This window comes from Centruroides vittatus, unplaced genomic scaffold (assembly GCF_030686945.1).
Source record: "Centruroides vittatus isolate TY-2023 unplaced genomic scaffold, ASM3068694v2 scaffold_386, whole genome shotgun sequence".
NCBI classification, from domain to species: domain Eukaryota; kingdom Metazoa; phylum Arthropoda; class Arachnida; order Scorpiones; family Buthidae; genus Centruroides; species Centruroides vittatus.
This window is the reverse complement of record NW_027122706.1, coordinates 5517779-5545077: the sequence shown is the minus strand read 5'-3', so window position 1 is coordinate 5545077 and position 27299 is coordinate 5517779. Positions and strand designations below refer to the sequence as shown.

The 27299-nt window shown below is 27.9% G+C and overlaps 1 protein-coding gene across 3 annotated transcripts; it reads left to right on the top strand.

Moving 5' to 3' along the window:
• Nucleotides 1-27299, top strand: LOC136988930 (dentin sialophosphoprotein-like). Of its 3 annotated transcripts, XM_067286955.1 has the most exons (4): nt 2769-3171; nt 19804-19882; nt 22008-26027; nt 26064-27299. In XM_067286955.1, the coding sequence occupies exons 2-4, from the start codon at nt 19816-19818 to the stop codon at nt 26963-26965; spliced, it is 4989 nt and encodes a 1662-aa protein (XP_067143056.1). In that variant the 5' UTR covers nt 2769-3171; nt 19804-19815; the 3' UTR covers nt 26966-27299. The 3 variants fall into 3 exon arrangements, with proteins under 3 accessions (XP_067143055.1, XP_067143056.1, XP_067143054.1); XM_067286954.1 differs by lacking the exon at nt 2769-3171 and adding an exon at nt 1-109 and having other exon boundaries at nt 22008-27299; XM_067286953.1 differs by having other exon boundaries at nt 22008-27299.

The following is a 27299-nucleotide window of genomic DNA, read 5'->3' as shown; positions in this document are numbered from 1 at the left end:
TGAAAATTCATTTGATTACTCAGCAATTCCTTATTGAGAAAACTTGAAAAAATAGAAGACTAGACATTTAATAAAACATAAGACGTACTATATAGGCTAAACAATAAAGGTAAGTAGATTCACTTCTTCTTCATTCTAAAACTTAACTTTTAATATTTCACTATTTATGGATAAAATTATTTGTATTGTACTGTAATTATTATACAGGGTGTCCCAAAAAGATGTACTCACTCTTTGATAGACGATTAATAATATGTTTTTTTAAATTTAGTAATAGGTTTTAAATTAATGTATTTATTTATTTGTTTATTGATTTAACTTCTTAGGACTGTGTTTGTCAAGACACATCTATTTACAAAAAAATATTTATATATTTGACAATCAAAGAGTGAGTACATCTTTTTGGGACACCCTGTATATAATACATACTTATTTATTTAAGGTTATAGTGATTCCTAATCGTTATTTAGTTGAAAAAAACTACATACAGTATTTAATATAATGTATATTTTATAAACGTTATAAAACTATAAATAGAATAAATATATAATTAACGAAATCGATATATGGTAAATACAGTTATTATACGCCTTGTACAGTACATGTATAAAATATTAAATAAAAAAAAAATGTAAATGTGTTTAAGCTTACATGCTGTAAAATTTGAATACAATATATATTTTTTTGTTTTATAACAATTAACGTTTTAACAGATTTATAATTAATTCGACTATATCCTACATTTAATTATATGCTATGTAATGTTATAAAACAAATGTTAAATCAATACTTTTATATGAATTACCAAAAAAGAATGTAACGAAGAGAATTCCAAATTTTTTTCTCGCAATACTTCTGTGAATTTGTGACAGTTTAATTCGATATGACGAATTATAAGATTATAAATAAAATGTAAGATCAATCGGAAAAGATTAATAGTTTCTTAGAACCTGGCTGAAGATTTATCTGATGTAATAGCTAGATTCCAGAGCGATGACGATATCAAGAATTTTAGTGTATCTATAAAGAATTGATGGCTTGACAAAATATAAAAACTGTTATTTTCTTCTTAAAACTCTTTAAAAAGTAGAATTGTTTCTTTAGTTTCTTTTTCTACGAATGGATAATGTTCTTTTCAATTGTTATACCTCTTAAAAATACATAATTTTTAGGCAAATTATTGTTGAAATAACAGTATTAATTCTGTTGTATCAAAGATTATTTGTTTGCTTATAATAACCAAGAAAATAATATAAAACAAATAGATCAATTTAATAATGTTAAAATACGAATTAAAAATGTTAAGCGATTTTAACAATTAGAAAATAAGTATAATAAGGCTTTGAACATAAATTAATTGCAAAGAAATATATAGATATACTTTCAATTCATAAAATTTTATTAAATAGAATAAATATTAATAAAAAAATTCTACATTTTATCTAAATTGTATAAACTTCAATAAATATTATATGATTAAAGAAGCTATAAAATTTAATAAATTCAATAATTACATTTAAATTTTTTTTATTTCAGAATACTTATTACTATCGAAAATTAATTTTCGCTATAAAAAATAAACAATTTTGACTTTTCCTGATTATTTAAATGACTTGAACTTTAAATCCGTTACTTCTATTTATCCCACTGAAAAATAGAAGTAACGGATTTTCAAGTCCACGGAAAAAAAAAATTCCTTGAACCACCTTCTCTTTTCACTTCCATATCCTCTTTATAAACCTGACCTGCGAATATAACAAACAAAATCAGGTTACGGTTTTGATGAATAGACTTTATACTGTTTTTTACAAAAATCGTGGGCGATACTTTCTACGAAGTTCAAGGCTAAGGCAAGGAATTCATTAACTTCCGCACTTTTACAGTTTTCGCAATAAGACTCTTTCTTTTCTTATCTTGGATATCTCATAAAATTTCGAAATCTTCAAATTTCTGAAATCTAATTCTTTCGACATACAAATTCTCAGTTATTATTAAATATAATGCATTATTTACACTGCATTATAAGAAATGAATTCAAGAAACGGTATGCTGTAATTTAGTTCAGCGAAATTCCACTTTTTTATGCATTTTTTTAAACATAATAATCAATTTTAAATATTGAAATTAATTTTGGTTTTATAGTAATTGATTTTAGGAATATTTTTCTTTTTTTAAGAATTTATCGAATGTAGTTTTGCTATTAAAATAATCTACTAATAATTTTTTCACGAATTAATTTTTAAGTTTATTAACAATAAGATTATTATATAAGTGCAAAGTTTATTAATAATATATATATTATTTTTAACGGAATATTTTAATAGAAGAATTAGTTATATTAACTTATGATTTTTGTCAATAATTCTTATGAAAATGTTGCGTGTAAAATAAAAATACTGGCATTTTTAGTGTAAAGAAAGAACTTACAAATAGATAAAGTGTTTTAAGAATATAAATAATAGTCTTAAAATTGAACAATAGGCTGTTGGTTAATAATAGTAGGGTTTAAATATAATTTATAGACTTCATGAAAGTAAGTAAATATGAGTTAGAAAGCTCATAATACAATCAAACTTAGATTGTTGGAGGTACTATGCTGCGAACTTCAGCTTAAAAGGCCTTCTTGTGGTTAGATAAGGAATGTTCTCTTTTCACTGTAGTATCATAAACTCGGACTCGTCCCTTCTCTTGACAAGGTCTAGGTCGGTCACGTGATATTACTGGAGTGTCAATGGCCGAGGGATTGCAACCTTCACTTTCATCATAGGCTGTATGCGATTGGTAGGCGGATACAACAACGTGTTATGCAGGGAAGCAAGAGATGGGAAATATCAGCTGTAAAATGGAAAAAGGAAAGGGGGAGGTGCATCCTTTCTTTGTCGATGGTCCCCGAAGTTTTAGAGACAATTGCTTATTGGTTAGCTTCCTTTGACGTCAAAATTTGATCGACGGATTTTAAACGGAAGTATGAAGATTACCAAACATGTAAATGAAGCAAACGAGTTCAAACTATTGTCCATTGGACCGATGACCGCGTATATTAAGGTGAGCTGATGCCAACGATTCGTAGTTAAGTGAGAATATCCGATCAAACGTCATGATAAAACACTGTTCTTTGCAATAAACAAAATCCAATCATCAATCTTTAGACACTAGCTTTTAACTTATCAGGTAAGACATAAGACTTATTTCATAGAATATTAAACAATAATATTTTAAATATAATTTTTAATATAGTATAATATATTATAGATTCCACTGTTAAATGTCTTTTCGCCATTATAATGCTAATATCAATAAAAATTACTACTTTTATTTTAATGCATTTAATCGTTTAAAACATAATTTAATAATATTTTTACGTAATAAAAATCTATAAAGGAAAGAAAATATATAAACCGAATAACCCGTATAAAAAGTTTCCTCTTCTTTTCTTTCCCTGAAGGAAAAGAAAAGGAGAGGAAAACCAAATAAACAAATAGCAATTCAAGGTTAACTTTCGCTTTCAAACAAGCGAACCAAACGAGCCAGTTTGAAATGAATGTACACTTTAATACTATTGTTCCAGTAAAAATATATCTTCAATTTCGAAAATTTTAGATTTTTCTAATTTTTTTCTACACAATGAAGTAATTAAATTTCAAAAGTGAGAATTTATTCATTAAATTTTTAATTGTAACCTAAAATTATCATTATGATCGCAGTATAGTTACGGATAAAAATATATTTATACACAAGTTTTGTGTAAAACAAAATTTTAGATTGAATAATAGGGCATTTCTCATTTGATTTATAGCCTCATTTCTTTGTGGTACTGTCAGTGGGTAGAAAAAAGACAAAAAATCTTTTACACCGACGTCACCATTATTTTTAAACATACGTCTGTGACGGAACTACAAAAGAAAGGAAATGTTTGTAAGTTCAAATTTAAGAATCATTTAACATTTGTAACAAAAGAAGAAGTTCTAAAGAAAAAGTTAATTGACTCAAAAGTCACCATTAAGAGGCCTGAGTTAAGGAATATTGTCATGAAACCCTCTCGTATTTTTATATTTCTGCTTCTCTGTGTCATCCCAAAAAGTCGTTTAGAAATTAAGTTTGTACTTCTTACAATACAACTTTTTAATAATAAACTATTATTTAAATAAAATAGATAGTAAGATATATTTCAAATTGTTTAAACTTTGTATAAATATATATTTTAAATGATATTATATACAAAATGTTTACGGACTTCATTAAAAAATGATTTATAAGATATTAATTTATAAAATAAAATTATATTTAAATTTAAATTTTATATTATAGTGTTGTTTTTTAAAGCCATAACCTACATTATAATTTAATTTTAATATTTTTAGATTTAAGTTACACTTTATACAAATATAAATTTAGGAAATGTTAGTATAAAAGTTATTTCTCATTTAGATACTTTTTATAACGTTATTTTGTATATGTATTAATATTAATATCCGAAAGGTAATTTAATAATTTAAGATTCAAAAGAAATATTTTACTTATGTACAGTTATGTAAATAAACATAGATTATCCTATTCTTAAACCGAAATTACTTCCATAGTAAACGCCCAACTGAAATTATAAATTAATGAATAAAATTGAAATTATAATAAATTCCGGTCATACTCAAGTTTATTAATTTAATTACATATTTACACCGTTTACGTCATTGTATGTAATGTCCTATATATTTCTATTCATACCAGTTCTCCACTGTCAAGGTCAAACTTGATTAATAGTTTGATAGCAACGAAAGCAATGCATCTAGAAACACGGAATAACTTTCAATCTTATTCTTACGTATATTCTATTCTGTTACTATAGTAGTTGATTTGACAAGCGGTGCCATTCCGACAGCGTGGGATCTATTCCTGATTCGGTACAGATTGCTCTCTTCTAGAATGGCTAAAAGGCCCACCCAACGTCTTTTCAAGCATCTGCCTGGTTAGTCCAGGTGGCACACACGATAGAAACGATTTACTGTGTTCCTCTATTTACCTCTTTTACGAATGTTTGAGAACCAGGTGAACGTTTGCACACCTTGCCTCATAAATCAATTATAGTTTCTTTCTTCTAGATTAAACTTATGGTTTCAGACTTAAATCCAAACTTATTCTGTCTAGCATTCAACAACAACATAAAAAAGCTGAAATTCCGTTTTAAAAAATCTTTCAATTTATTCTAATAAATTTTTCCATTCGATAATGAACACCTTCAAATCATTACTTCGTAGATTGAAAATTTATAACACGCCAACATTTAAATATTGGCAATTATTAAGAAAAATTTAAAGTACGTATGGAATATTTAAATAAAATTGTTTGAAATAATTAAAATTTTTCTTTGATGTTTAAATAAGTTTACTTTAAAAAAAAACTTTAAAAATTTTTAAAATAAGGCATTGGAATTTTCATCTTTAACTAATTAGTTAAAGCTCAAACATTACAGAGTCACAAATTATTACATTAGAAAAAAAAAACAATTACGTGATGCAAAAAAGTTAGCATTCTCAACTGGATCTCGAAACTGGCTTTTAAAAAATAAACGATTTTATCAGTTCACACTCTCTGTTATATGTAAAGTGTAATTGTCCCTAGAATACGTGATAGATAATTCTTTTCTTTATGAAACTGATACTGCAGCACGTATTTCAATTATGCATTCATATAAAGTAACATTTTAACATAATTTTTATAAAAAATTTATGATAATATTTTTAATATGTTAATTCTTCATAATTAATATAAGTTTTGTCAATTTTATTTTAGTCTATTTTTATTATATTTAATATAAAAATGTATTAAAACATATATTCAAAATAAATTTAGTTGAGTAAAATTTTCATATTATTACACTCATTGGAAATAAATTATTATTTTCTTAACTTTTCTTTGGAATATGTTTACTAGTTTAGAATTTTCCATAGAAAAAGTGCTTTCAAACATATTGTACAATGTAAGAAACGATATTTCTATATAAAAATGTATAATGTAAGAATAATTTTACCAAAATCTTTCTTTATAATATATTTAATGTTAAAGTTTGAACATAATTTTCTCTCTCCCAAAAAACAATGCTGTATTGTGAAACAGGTACAGTATTACAAAACATACATTTTATTAATAGATTTTTTTAAATCGTAAATTTTGAAATACGAAATTTATAATGCTAACAATTTCAAAATAAATTAGATCCGGAAACCTATAAAGCATAACATGGAATATTAAAACAGCTTCATTCGTCACTTTTATTGATGATAATAGATATAAATCACGAATCTCCTGTTTTCTTAATGTCAAGGACCTAAGACACCTACCTACTGTAAAACCATACCCTGGTAGTTTTTTCTAGCATCCTTTATGTTCATCCATCGGAATACCTTGTTAGGATAAACATTTGAAGTTACGAAGTTGATGTAGGTGTTATAGTAGGTGGAATAAAAAAAATTATGTTTATATGATATAAATTCTCGTGTTATTTTAAGATTATGTAATTTCCTTTTATGAAGACGTAAAAACTTTCTTATAGAAAACAAATAAGACCTATACATTTTAAATAATATCGAATAGTGTTTACATGGAATCATACGTGTACTAATCTTTTAATATCATTCCTTTTTAAAATACAATAAATAAATAAAATAAAAATTCATGTAACGCAAATATTTAAAGTAAAAACATTTATAGGCCTGTATTTATCATTATAAAATAAATGATCATTTCTTCTTAACTACATAATTCAAATGAAGACAATACTACTTTATCTTCTCTAGAATTAAACTTCTAATAAATTAATGTAAACTTTATTCATGCATTTAGATTACACTAGGTATTAAATGGAGTTAATAATTGAACAACGAATGAAACCGAGCTTGACGTTATCCAAATTTGAGTCTGATCTTGTCCTCATCCTATAATGCCAATTTCATTGTGGATCAGACACGGTCTAATAGACAAAACAAGTCGCATACAGCCAATTGAATTGAATGACACGCGTCACAAATCCTAAATAAAATCGTGAGTTATTATGAACATCTTTACTGAAATAAAGTAATTATTTCTAATTTATATATACTCGTAAAACTCTAAGAATTTACGAGGACATAATTGATGAGTTTAGAACAGTTTGTCTTCAATAAAATTAAAATACTTAAGTCTGTGATCCAATGATATTCATTGAATTATAGGCTATATACTATACTTATATTTAATAATATCGAATTAAATAGACTTAAGTAATAAAATTATATTTTACTCATAAATGTCTACAAGAAACATGGACTCTATTCCTATCTTAATATATAATCGCGGGTCAGTTTGAAAGAACTATCGGGCCAATCAGGCCTGCGGGCGGTCTTTGCTTGTCTCTAGTCTGGACTTTGACTTCCGTACAAGGTCGGATCTAGGTGATTTTTTAGAACGACAATATATTTTCGAAAATGTCCAGGAATGTAAAATAGTTTCAAGATTATTTTTATCTTCATGAAATTCTAAACGAACACGCGACATTTCAATTTTTAATATTTATTTCGTTACTTGCGAACTCTTGAGAACTTCGAAATTAACCCTTTCTATACGCACTTTATTTAGACGATCTATCTACTAAATGACGTCCATATGACGTTATATGTATTAAGAATATCATATAGATGTTCTCATTACTTCCTCCAAATTTATTCTAATCGGAGTTTAAATGTATGTTTGCTATTAAGAGCATTTTTATTGAAAGACTTTCCAATTATCTTTAATAAAAGACTAAAAATAATTTTTAAATTTTTATATTCTTTCATTTATCAAAATTTATTTCTAACTCATTCTGAAAAATAAAATGGTTCTATAGTATTTAAATATATACAATTGCAAATTATAGAAATTATATTAAACAATATCTAATACTGTATTAAAAATAGTTTCTTTTATCAGCTATTTTGAATCACGACTTTATTCTAACAGAAAGTCAAGTGGCAAAATTTAAAAATGTATATAAAAATTACAATGAATCAAAAACTGCTTTAATTAATACATTATTAATATTTAAAATAAAGAATAATTACATTTCCAAATATTTTAAAACTTATTTTCAGTACTATTTATTTATAAGCATTTCAAAATAAAGAAATATTTCAATAATCACGAAAAATTCTAAACAAGAAATGTCAAATACAATATTACGTAGTAGTTAGAATTTAGAAACAAAAATATTTAAATTTTCTCAATTTTTTTTTATTGCAAAATAAATAAATATGTAAAAATGATATACAGTCAAACCTCTGAACAATGGACACTGACGAGAACATAAAAAGCGGCCGTTGTTCGGAGGTTGCATTTGAAAAAAAGAAACGTTCCTGAATAGAGGTGGCCGTTATTGGAGGTTCGACTGCATAATAGATAAATCAGAACTTAAATTGTTTAACAGAAAGTATTTGCTGTAGAGTTCTTTTTTAAACTAAATCTTTTATCTTTACTAATCAATGTGAGCGGATATGTAGGGGGATGCAGTTACCTACAGATGTCTAACTCTGATAGTATAGGATTTTAATTAGTTATTTTCTCTATTGTTGCTAACGTTATTGAAATGTTTGACCTTGAATTGTTTTTAAATATAAAAAGCAATTCAAATTCTTTTAGGGCGTCGATGACAATAGTTAGACTATGAAAATTAAATGAAAACTATTTCAGAATAAATTAATGAGTTTACACTTAACAAAAATATAAATTATTATTTAAACATTCTAGATCTTTTATATATTTTTAATTAACTGATTTAGTATATTTTAATTTTATATAGGCCTATAAATAATTAGTTTGTATGTAATTTAGTTAATTTTAAATTTTAAACGCAATAGCTTTCAGGATATTTCAATTCATTTTTAAGAATATTTATTTATTCATAGATAAGTTTCCTTTATTTTAATTATAATTCATTCTTTCATTAATATGAATATTTTTGTCCTGATCTGTGTAATTTTAACTATAGAACTGGCTGGCAAAGAAGACAACAAAAATTAAATTCTAATTGTAGTTCCTAAGCCTGAACTTTTACTTTTACTTTATTCAATATAAATTACATTAAAGTAAAATTTTGTTTTAGACATCTGAAAAGGTTTCTATGATCATCAGTCTTCAATGAAATCAAAGTTTACTCAATATAAATATTCGTTTAGTCTATATTTTATTCTTTTGCCTACAAGTAATATAAATTTATTAATATTTACATTGATAAAAATTGATTTTTGATAAGAGTTTACGCAAAAATTTACCAGATTTAAAATAATGTATTAAACAATTTAGCTTAATTGTTATTCAGTAGAAAATTATCTTTTGAGATTATTTAATTGAAAGCATTAGTATGAAGGTTTAACTACGTTTTCACTCAAATAATAAGCATATAAAATTATAACTAATTACCTTTTTTAAAATAAACATCTATTATAAATGTTTAAATGTAAATAAGTTGGTAATTATAGTTAATTTATGTTTTCGTTAGTAGAAATTTAATCAAAAGTACAGACTCCGACATTCATATCTAATCTATATAATTTTTTGAAATTTTATCAAAACATTTTTATGAATAATAATTAATCTAATTTAGTTTATCTATGTTGCACGAGTTATTTACCTGATATCAAGCTCCACGTGAAATAAGGTATGCCTAGTTCAAGGTTGAATAAGTCTCAGTCTCTATATATTTAGAAGGTCATTGACGGTCGAAGATATAATTGCCTTGAGCATTCTATGGATAGAAAGGGTTGAAGTTAATATACATTACTCTTGTTATGAACGGATGTAAATACCAAACATGGATTTTAAAATAGTTTTGTTTTTATCGTTCAATTTCAATGTAAATGAGACATAAATTACATGGTTGATAACATTTAAAAGAACAGTACAGATTTTTTGATGCGTGCTTTCTTCGAATATCTTAATACGAAAAGGCTGATTTATACAAAAAATAATAGGCAAGTTTAATTAATCTTAATTAGAAATTTAAATTATACAAAATTTTATGTAACAATGAAACGTTGAATATGTTCATATTAATTTAAATTAAAGAAATATTGAAAACAACTAACAGAGAGAAGTCATACCATAAAGAGCTAAAACCTTTAATAGCGCTTACGAATTCAAAACATCTCTATCTTGTCTAGGTCAAAAAGAGGTTACAGAAAGTTAAAAATTAACATTATTGGTCGTCACTCTTCGCTGCTACTTGATTTGAATTTAAATTTAGTCGTCAGAAAAGATATGATAGGTCAAGCTCAATGGCTGAATTCTGAAATAAATTAGATCTGTACGAAGTATAGAAAAATGAAGAATGTTACGCCTCTATACAGTACATATATTAAAAATTTCAAATGTATGAACTACTGTAATTATATTTTGATGGTAAGTTTTATTATTTTTTGACTTCTTTTCATCAAGAAAAAGAGAAAATTGAAAAATTTTGAAAAATGAAATCATACTTTTAATAAAATTGCATAGTTTTATTTTAAAATATGCTATATTAATTGTAATAATTCTTTTAATAAAAAACAATAAAATAATTATCAAATTTATAAAAACATTTTCATAAAATACAAAGAAAATTATCAAAAAAAAAATTCCATTACAACATTGCAAATAAACAAAACATTCTTCGTAAAAAAGTAAATGATAATTAAGTTTTTCTATAGAAAGTTTTTCTATAGGCTGTTTATAGAAAGAAGTGAATTAAGAAAAGGTTTGCTGTGTCAGTTAATATATTGGTATGTCACGTTTGAGACATCATTAAAGCGCAAAATTCAAAACGTTATTATTGGTACTGTACCTAATTATCTTAAACTATCCCAAAATAAATGGCTGTGTCTGATAATTTACTTCTTTGTATGAAAAAATTCTTTATGCAACTAAGACAGCTATTTTTGCAGAATATGACTGTCACAGATATAGAGACAAGTTGTCCAAAATTCATATTTTTTTCTTCATTTAAGGAAGCAGTAAAATCATAATCTAGTGGAATTTTAAAAAAATGGCAGAGGAAAAAATGTTAAATGAGTATTTTCCATAGAGCCAATCTAACAAAAGTTGTTAATTTATATAACTTTGCATTGGAATTTATTAAGATTTAAATTATTATGATGCGATTGAATTTATTGTTCTAAAGTAATAAATATGTATAAAGGAAAAATTCCTTTTGTAATATAATAATGCCTATATTATAAGAAGAAAAAAAATTGTAAAATATATAATTGTGTTTCTTTTGAGTTGTTAATAGTCTTCTCTTGTAACAAAACTCTAATACAATAAAAGTGTTATTTGGTTTGAGACAGTGGCGTAGCTAGGATTCTCCGGGCCCGGTGCGGAACCAGATTTGTGGGCCCCGAAAAAATTTTTCGGGTCTTTTTTCGTGATTTTGGGGCCCCCATGGGCCTATCGTTTTTCAGGGGTCCGGTGCGGACCGCACCTACCGCACCCCTAGCTACGCCACTGGTTTGAGAAAAATATATTTTCCCTTATTATTTAAGTATGTATTGTCACTTTATATAAAAACAAAAACATCATTAAATATAAAAAACATGAAATAAATTATAAAAAAAATATATTTTTTTAAATTTTTAAATAATTTTTTAAACAAATTTTTATAAAACAATATTAAATTTATCTATTGTATTGTGTTAATGTTTTCAAATGTTATCAAAATACATTAATAACTATCTCCATTTAGATCTTATTTCTGTTTTTTGATTCCTTAAATATAAATTTTCAAAAACAACTCTAGAATTTAAAATATTTGTGAAGTTTAAATCTACGACGTCGAAATATATTGTAATTTCATTTTACTTGTTTAAAGAAAGCCGGAAATAATTTAAATTTGCGTTGTAATAATAGTAAACGAATTAACACTTTCATGCAATATTAGTAAATAACGTTACTGGGATAGTTTATAACTATCTAATATTTTGCTTTGTTTATCTTTCATCTAACTCGTTATCCGTCATTTATTGTGATGTTATATAGCCCCGAGTCACGATACGGCCACCCCGATCCTCATAGGTAACATTAGATTACATATTGCGAAAGTCATAAAACACAATCTAATGCTCTACTGGTCGTTTCTAGTATTACCTGCAGCAAAAAGACTCTAAACATATAATCTTAAACTTGTAAATGAACAATTCAATGTCAGTCAACTACTTTCAGACTATATATAGTATAAAGTGTACACAATTATACTAATATAATCGCATACTTCTTAACTTGTTTGGGAACGTCTTTCAGTTTTTCTCGGTAACAATCTTTATGCAGTGGTTAAACAATTTTCTTCTTTTTTGTTGCTCTTATAAAACCAAGACAATTGCCACTTCTCTTAGTTTTTACGTTATTTTTTAAGTTAGATATGCATTCGTATTTAAATAAATGTTTTATAACAACAAATCCCGTCAATTTGAAATTATTTTTTTCAACTGTCTTGTTATTTTCAATCGAATTTTTTAAACATCTTACAAACCCACATCAAAACTAGAACATTTTATATCATTATTTAGAAATATTCTAATATATTTAGTATAGGCTATATCAAATATTTTTCAATATATTTTATTTTAACATTTTAAATGTAATTTAAACGCATTACTGATTGTTCTTTAGATATTTTCAAACATTAAATCACGTAATCACTACAGAAAAATATAAGCTTGATTAATAACATGCGTAAGCTATAATATAAAGGGATTAATTACACAGACAAAATATTTCTAATTATTTTTTAAAAAAACACATAATATGTGTGTTATTTATGTTTTCATTTACTATTCTAAGTGTAAATATCAAGATTTAAAAGGATATTTAATCAATGGACATAAGAAATTATATAAAATTAGTCTGTATGTAAACTGTTTTAAAAAGCAATATTAATGAAATTTAATATAAACTATTTAAAAATTTTTATTAAATTTAAATCTAAATTTAATTTGATATTAAATTTCCACTAGAAAATGCAGCATAGAAACTATTTCTTAGCTAAGTTTAATATACTTAATTTTTAAATAAATCTTTAATTGCATATCTCTGTATTTTCAATGTTTTATGTTAAAATGTTTCTCAATTTTAGAACTTCTTAAAGCTCTAAAATCTCAATTATTATTTGTCCAATGCAAAACACCCATAAAACTTTCCGTTAGTGAAAAAAAATTATTTTTTATTTCAGGAACAAGATTTTCGATTCAAATTAAGCATATAAAAAAGAAGGCAAAGAACATTAACCCTATGCTTCTTAAATAAAAACCGTACTTGAAAATCTTTAATGAAACCTCCAGTACAAAATTTTGACCTTGCTTGCATGAAACTTTAATATGAATATATTAGAATATTTTTGAAAATCTGATCTGTATACGAATTTCGTAAAAGTTGTTCTTAAAAATGACTCCTAGTTTATCATTTTTTGTTTACTTTTTGTTTTTTTTATAATTAGCAGTTGCGCGACAGGATGCTTCTGTCGCCGAGGAGTCAGTAGCCTTAAACAGAAAGGGTTGGTAGAACCATGAACTTACCACATCTATAGATCTTAGTCAAACGGTCAGTCTGAGGGTGAAGGACGTTGTTTACCCAATGATAGTCCACTGATTTTAATAAAATTGCCATGCCTAATCTCTATGCCTTAATTATGTTCACTTCAGGGGAGATAAAAAGTTCTTGTATAGTTTTTTCACCTTGACTACGATCCTATAGCTATGAACAAGTTTTGAATTTAAGCTTGGAAATCTCTATTTGATTTAGCTTCGTTTTAATTACCAGTTTGCAATTAATTATATTAACTTAATAATTTAAATTTACAATCCATTTTCTCTTTCAAAACTAGTATAAGTTTGATTAAAAGTTTGCATATGCTAGAATATAAATGAATTCATTACATGGACAATATGTTTTCAAGTATTTTAAACAAGAACATATGATTAGTAGGATATTATTTATGTTTTCATTGACAAATTCGTGTATTAAATTAAAACCATAATTCAACTGAAAATAAACGAAAATAGTTTTGTTGCTTTGTTGAAAAGTTCATTACTCAACACGTAAAAAACTCATTCTTTCTAAACTTCGAATGATAAATAGTTTCCAATTATTTTTCTTTAACTAAAAACCCTTAAGCCTGTAAACAAGTTATAGATAAGGCTACGTTTTGATTGATATTCAAGTTTTATTTCGAATTGATTAACATAAGCTTTTCATTAGCATTGTATAGAAAAAAAGAATAGGTTGATTATCAAGTACGCAAAAGTCTACCCGTAAAAACTCAATATATGAAAGGCAATTTAACGCTCAATTCTTTCGGTAAATCGATTTAGTTTTACATACGATAATTTATCTTATCTCAAGTAATTTATATCATCTTTAATTTAATTTCATCGATATTTTAATATAACGAAAACACACTATTTAGAAAAAAGCAGGAAGAATATGAAAACTTAATATAATTTACTTTGATCAATTGAGTTAATTCTAATTTTAAAATATATTACAAAGTGTTTGAAGTTCTCTATGTTAACAAGAAACGAAAAATATGTAACAGCAAACATTATAAATTTTAAATTCTGTAAGGTTTTCATATTTAAAATTTTAAAAATAAACTGAAAACACATAATTGTTTGCTTTTAAGAATTCTTCTCATGAAGGATGAACAAATTTTGAATAAATTACCGTAGAAAATCGACACCCAACGATTAGTTTCTTTCTCATTACAATTTGTTTGACATCTGTTTTAAATATTTGTAAATTAAGAAGTAAAATGTCAAACGAAATATAAATATTTAAAACTGGAAAAATTCTTTTCATACTTTTGTGAATTCTATACTTACAGTCTATGGTACTTAAACATTTACTAAATTTTGATATAAGTCTGTATTATGACGTATGTAATTTAAAAATTTTAAATCAAAATATTTATATAGATATATTCTCTTAAAGACGTACTTTTTAAAATACATATTTTATGCAATACTTAGTTAATGTATTAACTATTTTAACTTTATAATTATCTTTCTTTTCCAATTGTTCATACAAAGAATATATTCCTTAGTAGCATTGTTTTCATATAAGATTATACATACATACATACATATATGTTATTATTATATAAAACATAATTGTCTCGTTAAAAGCAAAATTTAAATCATGATTGCTCTATAGCGCCATCTGGTATCTAAAATTCAAACAATCTTTGAAATAATTTCAATATTATCATTATTCGACGAATACAGAAAATATCTTTCTTATTTAACGTTTAAGCAATTTATTTTACAAATCATTTCATTTATATTAATATTTAAATTACGAGAAAATTATGAATTGTTGTATTTGTATATTTTATTTAATTCGAAAACGAAAATCAAATAAATAAAATTTAAATCAGAAAATGGTTTTATAAAACTTGATTTCTGTTAAATTGATTTTTTTCAAACATTTATTTTATTAGATTAATTAATTAAATTATAAAAATTAAAGAAAAAAACGTAGATTATTATTGTAATCGTAAGAAAACGAACCACGGGCGTCCGCAGAAAATTTTCCAAGGGGGCAAAACTTAGAGGCAAATAATTACATCAATAAATGATTTCATTATTTAATTTTGGGGGTGTTTATTAATAGGTAAATTATAAAATACAGTATTACATCAATACAAAAAGACAGACAAAGGTGTCCCTGACACGAGGATCACTTTACGATTATATTTGTGAAAATTTTTATTTGATCTCAGGAATAAAGGCCCCTTTTGCTCCCTCTGCGAACGTCCATATCATTACCATTATTGAGTTTAACTCAATAATTAAAACTTCCCTTATCTATTAGGATTATACAGTTTTGGAAATATGGGCAGTACAGTAATTGAAGTTAATTTATTCTAATGCTTCTTCAATGTTAACCAATTATAAGAAATTTTATTACTTAATATGACAACTGTAGTCGTTGATATATCGATCGATACATCAGATTACTTTTAAATTTGATTATTGATATAAAATTTCACGGAAACGAAATTCATATGAATTAAATCCTTTTCCAGTGAAGTGGTAGTTTTAGATGCAAGTTTCAGACTAGACACAGATAAATGTTCGATTTTAGACCACAACATTTATCTTGGTTCAGTAGTCGGAATCCAGCATTAAGCTAGAACCACAGAAACTTGTAGGATCTCAAGTGTCGTATAATATTATAAACTCGAATAAACAAAACTTCTTAATAATCTAAAATTGCTACTGTTTCCGTGTATGCATTAATAGAAACCATTGGAAAAATTTAAATGTGATAGTCTGTCCTGAGCGCTATGAAATACAGTTCTCCTGATAGAAAGATCATTTCATTTGATCAAGGTAGTAATGTGGTTACACTTGTAACAAACAATATTGCTACCTTGGTATCGACAAGGTAACAATATTGTTACAAGTGTCGAGAGATTAAATTAATTTGTTTGAAATTCATGCCAGATAATTAAGTACTACGAGAGAAGAGAGAACCATTGGGATGATCTCTCCAGCGTGATTTTGAAACAAATGAAACTTAAATGCGGAGTATTATCAATGAATCTTATTGTATTATTAATTTTATAAACTTGCTACTAATTTTACCATTAATTTCATCACCACAAAATAATAAATCTATGGTAATGAAATTAGTGCTAAAACTACAATGGAAACTGTTCAATGTTTCCTGTATTCTGATGTTTCAAAAATTGAATCCAAGAAATAACACAGAGTGCAACTGGTCTACAGTGACTTTTTTACAGCGTCATTGCAACTTTCAAAAGTTAAAAAAAACAGTTGTGGAAAATCATGTTCTTCAGGTATCTACAACCAAAAGTCACAAAGATTAAATTCAGATAAACGAGATGGCTAAACTTAAAATGAACGATTAAACACCCTCCTTGGTAAGACATTGCCTCAGCAACTGTTGTACAGTACTTTACATCATACTGTACGGTAAGTCATATTAGAAGAGTATCCGATGTTATAGTATCTTGCATAAAACTAATGAAATTAATGTAGCAAACTCTCGCTGTTGCAGTTACGAGACAACAAAACTGTTCCTTGATATCTTGAAAATGATATGAAAATGACATTAACAGATAGAATATTGGGACTAGTGTTTCTCATTTCCCGGTCTTTTGCTTGTCCCAGGATTCAGGGATAAAAGTGAACTTCCGGGAAATCCCGGGATAGAATTAATTATTGTTAAGATATACAAAATATCTTGAAATCAAATCTTATAAATATTTTTCATTTTTAAAGTAATTTAATACGTTCTGCGACCTCCAAAATCATATTAATAATGCTGTGTAAGATATTTATTAAAAATTATCTCTGAATTACGTAGAAATTTTCACAAATAGAAAAAATTTATTAAAGTTTGCTGGAAACTGCATACAACAACAAAATGCTTTGAATTGAAACAAAATTAAAAAAAAAAAAAACGAACTTAGATCAAACTTCTAACTTAAAAGGCAATTTTCGTTTTTAAATAAAACAATACAAAATATTATTGTAAATTTTTATAATAAGATTTTAAAAAGCAAAGATGGTCAATACTCCAATCATTCGATCTGGTTCTTATTTAACTAATGAAAAGCCTGCTACCAAGAATGCCCTTTCCGATTCAATTGATGTGGGTGGAATCGTCTTTAATGCATTTAAGAGAAGACAGACGTTGTGTTTTTTCACCCGTAGCTTGGAAGATTTCTAGCTCATTTTCGAGATTGCAGTACTTCTTTTGCTGTCTAGTATTCTTGATTTGTCTACCTCGGCTGCTTTAATAGAAACATCAAGCTTATAGCCCAATAATTGGACAGTTTGTTTGGCTTTAATAATCAGGTTTATGAAGAAAAACTTCATACTTGCAGACTTTGTACTCGTTTGTATCCTTGCCCAATTTGCACAACCTGGCATTACGCAGTTATTGAAGCTACTGGCATGGTTAAAAATTAAGACAGCATAAGCACAATTATTACAGGTTCTGACAAGTAAGGAATTTTCAGAGTCCTGCCACAAATAAGCTACGTATTGATTATTGACCATTTGTGACATGCCATAACGAGCAAAAGTTTAAAAAACTAATAAGTAAGTTTAAAATTAATAAATACAAATGTATTCTTACAGTTTATGAGTTAATTATACTTTCTATTTGCAAAATTTCCTCAACCTTAACACAAAATAAGAAAAAAGTGAATTTTTGAGAAATTTGCGGGATTTCCCGGGATGAGAAAAATTTCCCGGGTTAAAAAAATAACTGGGATCCCGTTTGAGAAACCATAATTGGGACACAGATACAATTCGAGGGTTTTCTTCAAAAATAAACTAACCGACGAGAAAAGTTATTGTAAATCCACATCACTCAATAACTTTTGACGAGTGAAAAGGTTTGATTGTATAGGGATTTTTCCATAGGAACAACCCAAATGCATCATTTATGAATGTTTATAGTCTATCGTGTTAATATATTTCTTGGCATGCATCATTCAATTCTATTCGATAAGGAGTGTCAGAACAAATTTTTATCGATTTTTTTTGTAATATAACCAAAATTAACCAAACTTAACTTGGTTAATTTTGTAAGAATAAAGATGCAATTATTTATGCAAAGGTTTTACACATTTGTGTAGAATATTCAACTGCAAGGCAGTGCAAAATGTATAAAGGCAGTTGGACATTCTAGCTGCTTTGATTAACTGCTGTGCATTAATAGAACAATGAATAAAATAAGTACAGTACATTAATCATTGATCACTCCAGGATAGCAATGTCAACGCTTTCAGTTCGTTATCAGCAAATTAGTTTGTTTTCGCTTCTTAATTTCATTTCTAAACAGAACTTCTTCAATCTGAGTAATCAATCATATTTAATTCTTTCTTTTAAAACCACATTGTATTTTCTAGTATAGTAGCTCTTCGTCATATCGCCCTTGTCGGAAGACAAACCAAATGTATCAGATGGCAGGCTATTTTCGATCTTCGTGCCGACTTGCTTTTTTTGTGGGTTTGTACTTCATATAATGGTAATTTAAAAGACATGAATTGGAATCAGGTAACATTTCTTTAAATGGAATCAGTATAACTTCAGTGGAAACTAATCTTTTTGAAAATTATTTGCTAAAGCGTTTCTATATTTGGAAGACAAAAAATAAGCGCAATATATCCGAATGAGCGATATGACGAGATTACTATATTTTTGCGTTGTGGCGTGATATCAGATATAAGTTTGCATTCTAACGAGCAATAGAAAACTTTCAATCATTCATTCATACAACCATATTACAATCTATAGCACTTCCATTGACAATAAGCGTTTCAACTTTCATCTTCTCATCAGTTGCCACTTATGTGCCGCAAATAATACTAACAACATTCATATTTAATATAATACTTATTTTTTTACATTGCTTTGTTTTTCTGGTTTTAATATACAAAAATAAAGAAATATCAAATTACAGCAGCAGTTGTAATTTTGGATATTTCTTACATAGTAGTTTACAATAGATCAAATTTATCTCTTAGATTTCATTTTATAGTGGACCTGTTTCAATTGTTTATAATTTTAAAATCTTTATATTCATATTCATATGGTGTCCATATATTCCGTGATATTTTATAAAAATTATATATCCAATTATATATTCAAACAATTTAGTCTATTTTGTTCTCCAAAACTTCTCAAATTCTCTTTTACGTATATATTCTATGTGTTTTTAAAATTTAACAATGAAATATGTTAAATAATAAATATAAAATTATATTACTTAATGAAATTATTTATTTTTCAGGTTCCCTTCAAAATGGAAAAATGGAACTTAGTTATTTGCATTATTTTCCATCTATGCATTTTAATCTATGGTCATAATTGTATGTATTCTCGTATGGTAATTTGTTTAAAATAATATAGTTATAATTACTAAATTCAATAATAATAATAATATTGTATCATAGAAATATAAATGTTGTATGAATTCATTTCAAACATTTTTGATGTCATGTACATTTTTATTACACAGTATATGTTGCCAGTTTAATTTTAATTAATTTATCTATATTATTATTAGTGAAGGAGTAGATTCTATCTCTAAACCTAGCACAAAATCTCATCACCCACATTTATGTGTTTGAGTAATGATATTACAAGACACAAGAATACAAGAATATCAAAATATCATTACTCTTGAGTGAATTTCGAAACAATAAGTTGATATTTTCCATCAATAATATTCAAACATACGTTGACTTTTATTTGAATCGCATCTATTTATCAATTCTTCAATATATAAGCTTATGCATGATAATTTTGTATTCTATAAAAAGTGAATATTGTTATCTTTTACAGAAGAGAACAAAGTCATTTCTAAATATTTTGACTGTTTAGAAATACACACACATTTATAATATTTGTAAATGTGTTTCGATAGATAACATTGAAGCATTATTTAACTAATATACATGATAAAAGAAAATATACTGAACTATCATCTTGGTTGTCATTTTGTATTTACCACAGAAACTAGTCTTAAAGATAGGAAAAAAGTTATTAAGTATTTTTTGTGGTCAGAAAAAGACATCATCAATGTACTGTACATTATTTTCAATGATTTATTATTTACTAGGAGCCCCGGGACGCTCCCTAGTGGGCGTTCTTTACAAATTTCATGATAATTAAAAATCATTATTTAGTGTTATTACACATTCTATAAATACTTAAAAATGGTTTAATTTGTTTATTTACCTTCGCTGGTAACATTCGCTAGGGAGCCCCTAGTGAGTGTTAATTTAAATAATAATTTATATTGTTAATTTAAGTGTTTGAAATATGACACACGATAGGGGCGCCTCTAGTGCCCGTTTTTGGCATACCGTTACGCGGACGGACAGGCACGCGTTCAATGGGTTATATATATAGATAGTTTAATTTTTGTTTGCTATTTTAATTTCTGAAACAATTCATAGTTGTTATTCTGAAAAATTAAAAACTAACCTTAAAAATTAATTATACAAATTATGTATGGTTAATTTTATGAAATGAACCTTTAAAATTTATACAGATGAATCTGTATTAATAATTTTAGCTTACAAATACCTTCTGCTACTAGGCCTATTTTATATTATAAATTAGCCATCGATAACAGAATTATAAATAGAACCTACCAACGGTTTTTCATAAAATTGATATAAGTTTATATATCGACATATTCTATCTGTATCGAGATAATTATAGATAATTTTAAAATGATATCAATTATTATATAAAATTGACCAACCGAAAAATTTATAAAAATATAATTTTCTAAACTGCATACTAGCATAAATATTACCTTATAAGGCTTTTATTAGATATTACATTATAATACCGTTGAAATGTTAATTTCATTTATATCATTTTACCGAAAACTTTTGTTAATTTGTACATCTGACTCGAATAAAACTATTTGAAAAAACTCATTATTGTATTTAATATTTTAAGTATTAAAACTTATAAATTTAAAATTACCAATTAAAAGTTAAAACTTACCAATTTAAAAATTAAGTTTGTGTATTCTAAATATGCAGTTCATGAACTTTCGTTACTTTGAATTGAATACCAAAGTTATCGAATATCAATGACAATCTAATACACAGTAAGTTTCAGTATAATCTAAGTTATGTCAATTTTTGTTTCTGTAAAGGAGTAACCATCCCACGATCTAACCTTGAACGTAACGTCCATTTATTCCTAGCTATAATTAAAGATAAACGTCATATTTTAATACTAACTAATTATACTCAATTCCCATAAATTTGTTTCTGTAATAAATTTTAACTTCATTCTACCTACGCAAATATAGATAAAACTAGTGATTAATGTATACTGATATTTACAGCTAATTATATTTAAGTCGCTAGAACTCGTTTGATTTTCGATGATTAATGCTGTCATATTAAAGAAATATTTTTTATTAATTATAAGTTAAGAATTTTTAATAAATATTAATTACTTTTTTAGCAAGAAGATATCAACATGGATTTCGATGTCGTCAAGTAGGTTTATTCAGCCACCCAACAAACTGTGGAAAATTTTTTAGATGCACAATTAAAGAAGGCAAAAGACGACATTACGCTCTCTTTACTCTTTCTTGTCCTCCAAGTCTTGTGTATAACGAAAGGACTAAATCATGCTCCATAGTTCCTGTTTCACCTAGTTGTTTGGTAAAAGAGCATTCCAATTCAACGCGATCTTTTCATCGCCATTCTCACTCAAGTAATAAGTATAACTGTATTAAAGAAGGAATTTTTCCTCATCCGACAGACTGTAAAAAGTTTTACAGGTGTGCTGATTACGATGGAAAAGGAAAATCGTTCACGGCATTTGAATATTCGTGTTCAGAAGGTTTGTTATTTAATAAAGAAATAGATACTTGTGACTGGCCAGACTTTTCTCCACCTTGTGATGATTCCTTATCAGACAAGCAGCCATTTATAATACAAATCGAGAAGAAGGGCATAACAAAAACTCCAAAATTGAAAAAAGGCAACGAAAAAAAGTATTCGTTTAAATGTAAAAAAAGCGGATTTTTTAGAGATCCCGATGATTGCCGAAAATTTTATCGTTGTGTCAGTTATTCTGAATCCGGGAAGAAGTTTCATATTTATAATTTTAAATGCCCAAAAAGTCTCGTTTTTGATGAACGGTTAAGTACTTGTAATTGGCCAAGTAAAAATATATCCTGCAATATTAATATTGGCGACGATGACGAAGATAAAGAAATGCCGAAAGAAATAGTAAAAATTACAAAAAGACCATTGTTACCGAAGTCTACATCGTCCCCGAAAGAAGAAGAAACTTATCCATGTGTAAAAGAAGGATTTTTCAGGCATCCAGAAAATTGTTCAAGATTTTTTAGATGTATAAAACGAGGGAAACATTTTAAAAGTTATTCATTTTCGTGTCAAAATAATTTAGTTTTTGACGAACGCATTTCGAGCTGTAATTGGCCTGAAAAAAGTCCTGCGTGTTTTGATAACTTTGTTGTAATTTCTAAGCCACCAAAACATATAATAACAAATCCAAATTTATTTCATGATCAGAAAAGAGCAGAAAGACATCCACGATCATTATCTCTTCGAGAATCTCCTCCCATCTTCCCGTACTTGTCAGCTGTGTACTATGAAAATTCTCAGAGATCAATGAAAGGAATTTTTGTTGCTAAGCATGGTTCAGATTCAGATTTAAAATGTGAAAAAGAAGGAATATTCAAACATCCAAAATTTTGCCATGAATTTTATGTTTGTTCTGATTTTGATAATACAAAAACAAATTATAAGATTTTTGAATTTGTGTGTCCAAATGATATGGTTTATGACGAAGAACTGGACGATTGTGTCGAGCCTCCTCCGGATTCTCCTTGTTCCCATCACAAAGAAAAGTGTAAACATGATGGAAGTGAAACAGATGACACAACGGATTCGGGATCAGATAATGAGAAAGATACAACTGACTCTTCTGAAGATAAAGACAAAAACACTAAATCGCCTGACGATTCAGATTTGGCGACCGATTCACCAAAAGACGATGAAAGTTCAGAAAAACCCACAAAAGAAGATGAAAGTTCAAAACAACCTTCAAAAGATGATGATAGTTCGTCTTCAAAGAACGAGACGGCTCCAATAAAATGCAAAAAGAGTGGATTTTTCAGACATCCTGATGATTGCAATAGATTTTATAGATGTGTTGATTATAATAATGACAGCAAAAGTTTTGTGATATATGAATTTAGATGTGGCGAAAATTTAGTTTTTGACGAAGTCAATTCAGTTTGTAATTGGCCAAGTGCTGTTCCAGAGTGTAGCTCAGGAAGCGGTAAACCTTCGTCTAAGGATGATTCAAATACATCAGATGGTGATACAACAAATGATGGTACAGGAGAACAGACTGAAAAAACTCCAGGAACTAGTGAAGAAGAAAATACTTCGGAAAGTAGCAAAGACACTCCAGGTAGTGAAGGAGACAATACTTCAGAAAGTAGCGAAAGCACCTCAAGTGGAGACAACACCTCAGAAAGTAGCGAAAACACCCCAAGTGGTGAGGGAGACAATACTTCAGAAAGTGAAGTAACAAAAGACCCAGATGATGATTGTGAAGATAAAGAAACCACTACAGAAGACTCTGGGAAAAATGCAGATGATAAAAGTAATGATGACGAAGATAATAATAATACTTCAACTCCGAAAGCAGGTGAAGAAACCGAAACAACCACAGAAACAGACGATGAAAATACTCCGAAAATGGATGAGAGTACTGATAAATCTAAATCAGACAATAACGATACAGATGCAGCAGAATGTAAAAAATCAGGCTACTTCAGAAATCCCAAAAACTGTAGTAAATTTTATAGATGTGTTGATCATAGCGGAGATGGAAAGGCTTTCAAGATATATCATTTTGATTGTCCATCGGGTCTGGTTTTTGATGAAGTGTTAAGTGTCTGCAATTGGCCCGATCAAGCTCAACCACCCTGTAAAGGGAATACGACTGATTCTGATAATGATGATCCATCTGATGGAAAGGATGAACCAACTGGTGGAAAGGATGAGCCTGTTGATGGAAAGGATGAGCCAGCTGATGGAAAGGATGAGCCAAGCGATGGAAAGGATGAGCCAAGTGATGGAAAGGATAAGCCAAGTGATGGAAAGGATGATTCAAGTGATGGAAAGGATGATTCAAGTGATGGAAAGGATAAGCCAAGTGATGGAAAGGATAAGCCAAGTGATGGAAAGGATGATTCAAATGGAGGTGAATCTGCAAGTAAAACTACTATACCACAAGATGATCCGGATTGTGAAACTTCTAAGGATGAAAATACTTCAACTAAAGAAACAGACATCGGTGATGACGATAAAAATAAAGAAACGACAGAAAAAACTGCAGGAGAATCAACTAAAAGTATGGACGAAATAAATACAACTGAAAACACTGGAATGGATACTAGTACTTCAGCTTCAGAGAAGGAAACAACTTCAGATTCTACTGACAAAGAGCCTGAATCCTCTGGATCATCAAATGATTCAGATTCAATTGAATGTACAAAAGCAGGATTCTTCAGAAATCCAAATAACTGTAGCAAATTTTATAGATGCGTTGATTATGAAGGAAATGGCAAATCTTTTAGAATTTTTCATTTTGAATGCTCAAAAGAACTTGTTTTTGATGAAAAGTTAAGTGTTTGCACTTGGCCTGATCAAGCACAACCCCCATGTAAACTAAAAGATTCTGAGAGAAAAAAAGACGATACGGAAACAAAGGATGGGGAATCAGAGAAAGATGATGGAATGGACACTGGAAAAGATACCACAAAAGATGGGGAATCAGAGAGAGATGATGGAATGGACACTGAAAAAGATACCACAAAAGATGGTGACAAAGTCTCTACAGATGAAACAGCTACTAAACCAAGTTCTGAAGATAATGATAAAAGCACAGAGAAAGATGGCGATAATATTTCTACGGAAAAATCAAAAACAACCGATGATGAGAACAACATTGAAGATGACCATCCTGACAAATCGGACGAAAGTTCAGAATCAAGTACAGAAACTGCCAGCGATTCTTCTACCAATGCTGAGACCAATGAAATAGACGATTCAATGGGCGATTCTAAGAATAAATCATCATCAGAAATCTGTACGGAAGAAGGTTATTTTAGAAATCCAGAAGATTGCAGAAAATTTTACAGATGCGTTGATTACGAAGGAAATGGAACTTCATTTACTATATTTCACTTCGATTGTCCTGAAAATACGGCATTTGATGACATACTCGATGTTTGCGTTTGGCCTGAACAAGCGAGACCTCCCTGTGATTCATCAGGTGATGGAAAGACTAAAAACGAAACAATGGATGAAAGAGAAGATAAAACCACTAAAGATCCTACAGCGGAAGAAGGATCCACTGATGAAAGTACCGAGAAAAGTGGAACTTCAGATGAAGGAAGTGACAACGTCACTAAAGGATCACCAGACGAAGGAAGTGACAAAGTCACTAAAGAATCTCCAGACGAACGAGCCACTACACAAAGCACAGATGAAAATGAAAATAAAGAAACAACGGATAAAGGTTCTGAGGATGGTTCTGCAACGACAGAAGGCGACCAAGACGTAACAGATGATTCAAATCAAACTGACAATTCTTCGGATTCCTCAAATTTATGCAAAGAGTCTGGTTATTTTAGACATCCTGAAGACTGTAACAAATTTTATCGATGTGTTGATTATTCTGGAAACGGAACATCATTCAAAATATTTCATTTCAAATGCCCCGAAAATACGGTGTTTGATGATGTTTTAGATGTATGTGTCTGGCCAGAACAAGCTCAGCCACCATGTGAAACAGATTCCTCTGGTAAAAGTGATAATGATACATCATCTGAAAAACAAGAAACTCCATCTGATTCGAGCGATACAACAAAAGCTGACTCTACAATTACATCTACAGAAGAAAGTGTGGAATCAAGCTCTACAGCTGATAAAGGAACAGAAAGTACTTCAACCGAAAAATCTGTAACCGAGGATTCAAATTCTTCTACTACGCCAAAGAAAAAGAAACCATGTCCTGATAAAAGTAAAACGAAAACTACTGAAAAGCAAACTACCACAACAGAATCAAGTAAAGATGCAGGATCTGGGAAAGAGAGTGAAAATACTTCAAACGAAAACTCAGAAGTAAAATTTAAGGATTGTAGCAAAGCAGGATTTTTCAGAAATCCAGATGACTGCAACAAATTTTATAGGTGTGTTGACAATGGTGATAAATCATTTAGAGTTTATAATTTTAACTGTCCAGAAAATACCGTATTTGATGAAGAAAAGGACGTTTGCGTTTGGCCAGGACAAGAAAGTCCACCGTGCGGAGATAAGAACGAAAATTCAGAAGAAAATAATATAATTCCAGACGGATCAGAAAGATAGTTTATAGTTTAGTTTGTTATTGTTAAATGAAATGGCATTGGACTCAATTGTTAATGGTTAAATAAATAATCACGAAATTGAAGTATTAAAGAAAGTGAATTTTGTTTACACTGAAAATAATAGATTAGTGAATACAAAAATAAATTCAATTAATATTCTGTAAACATTTTCTAATGTGATATATGTCAACTATCGAAACTGTGTGCACAAACCCTATTTCTGTTATCTATTTATTTTATTAAATGACTTGGAATAAGGAGGAATAGGATGGAAATGGTTACTGTGGGTACAAACCTCTTTGTAATATTTTGTAATAAAATATTTTCTTCAATAA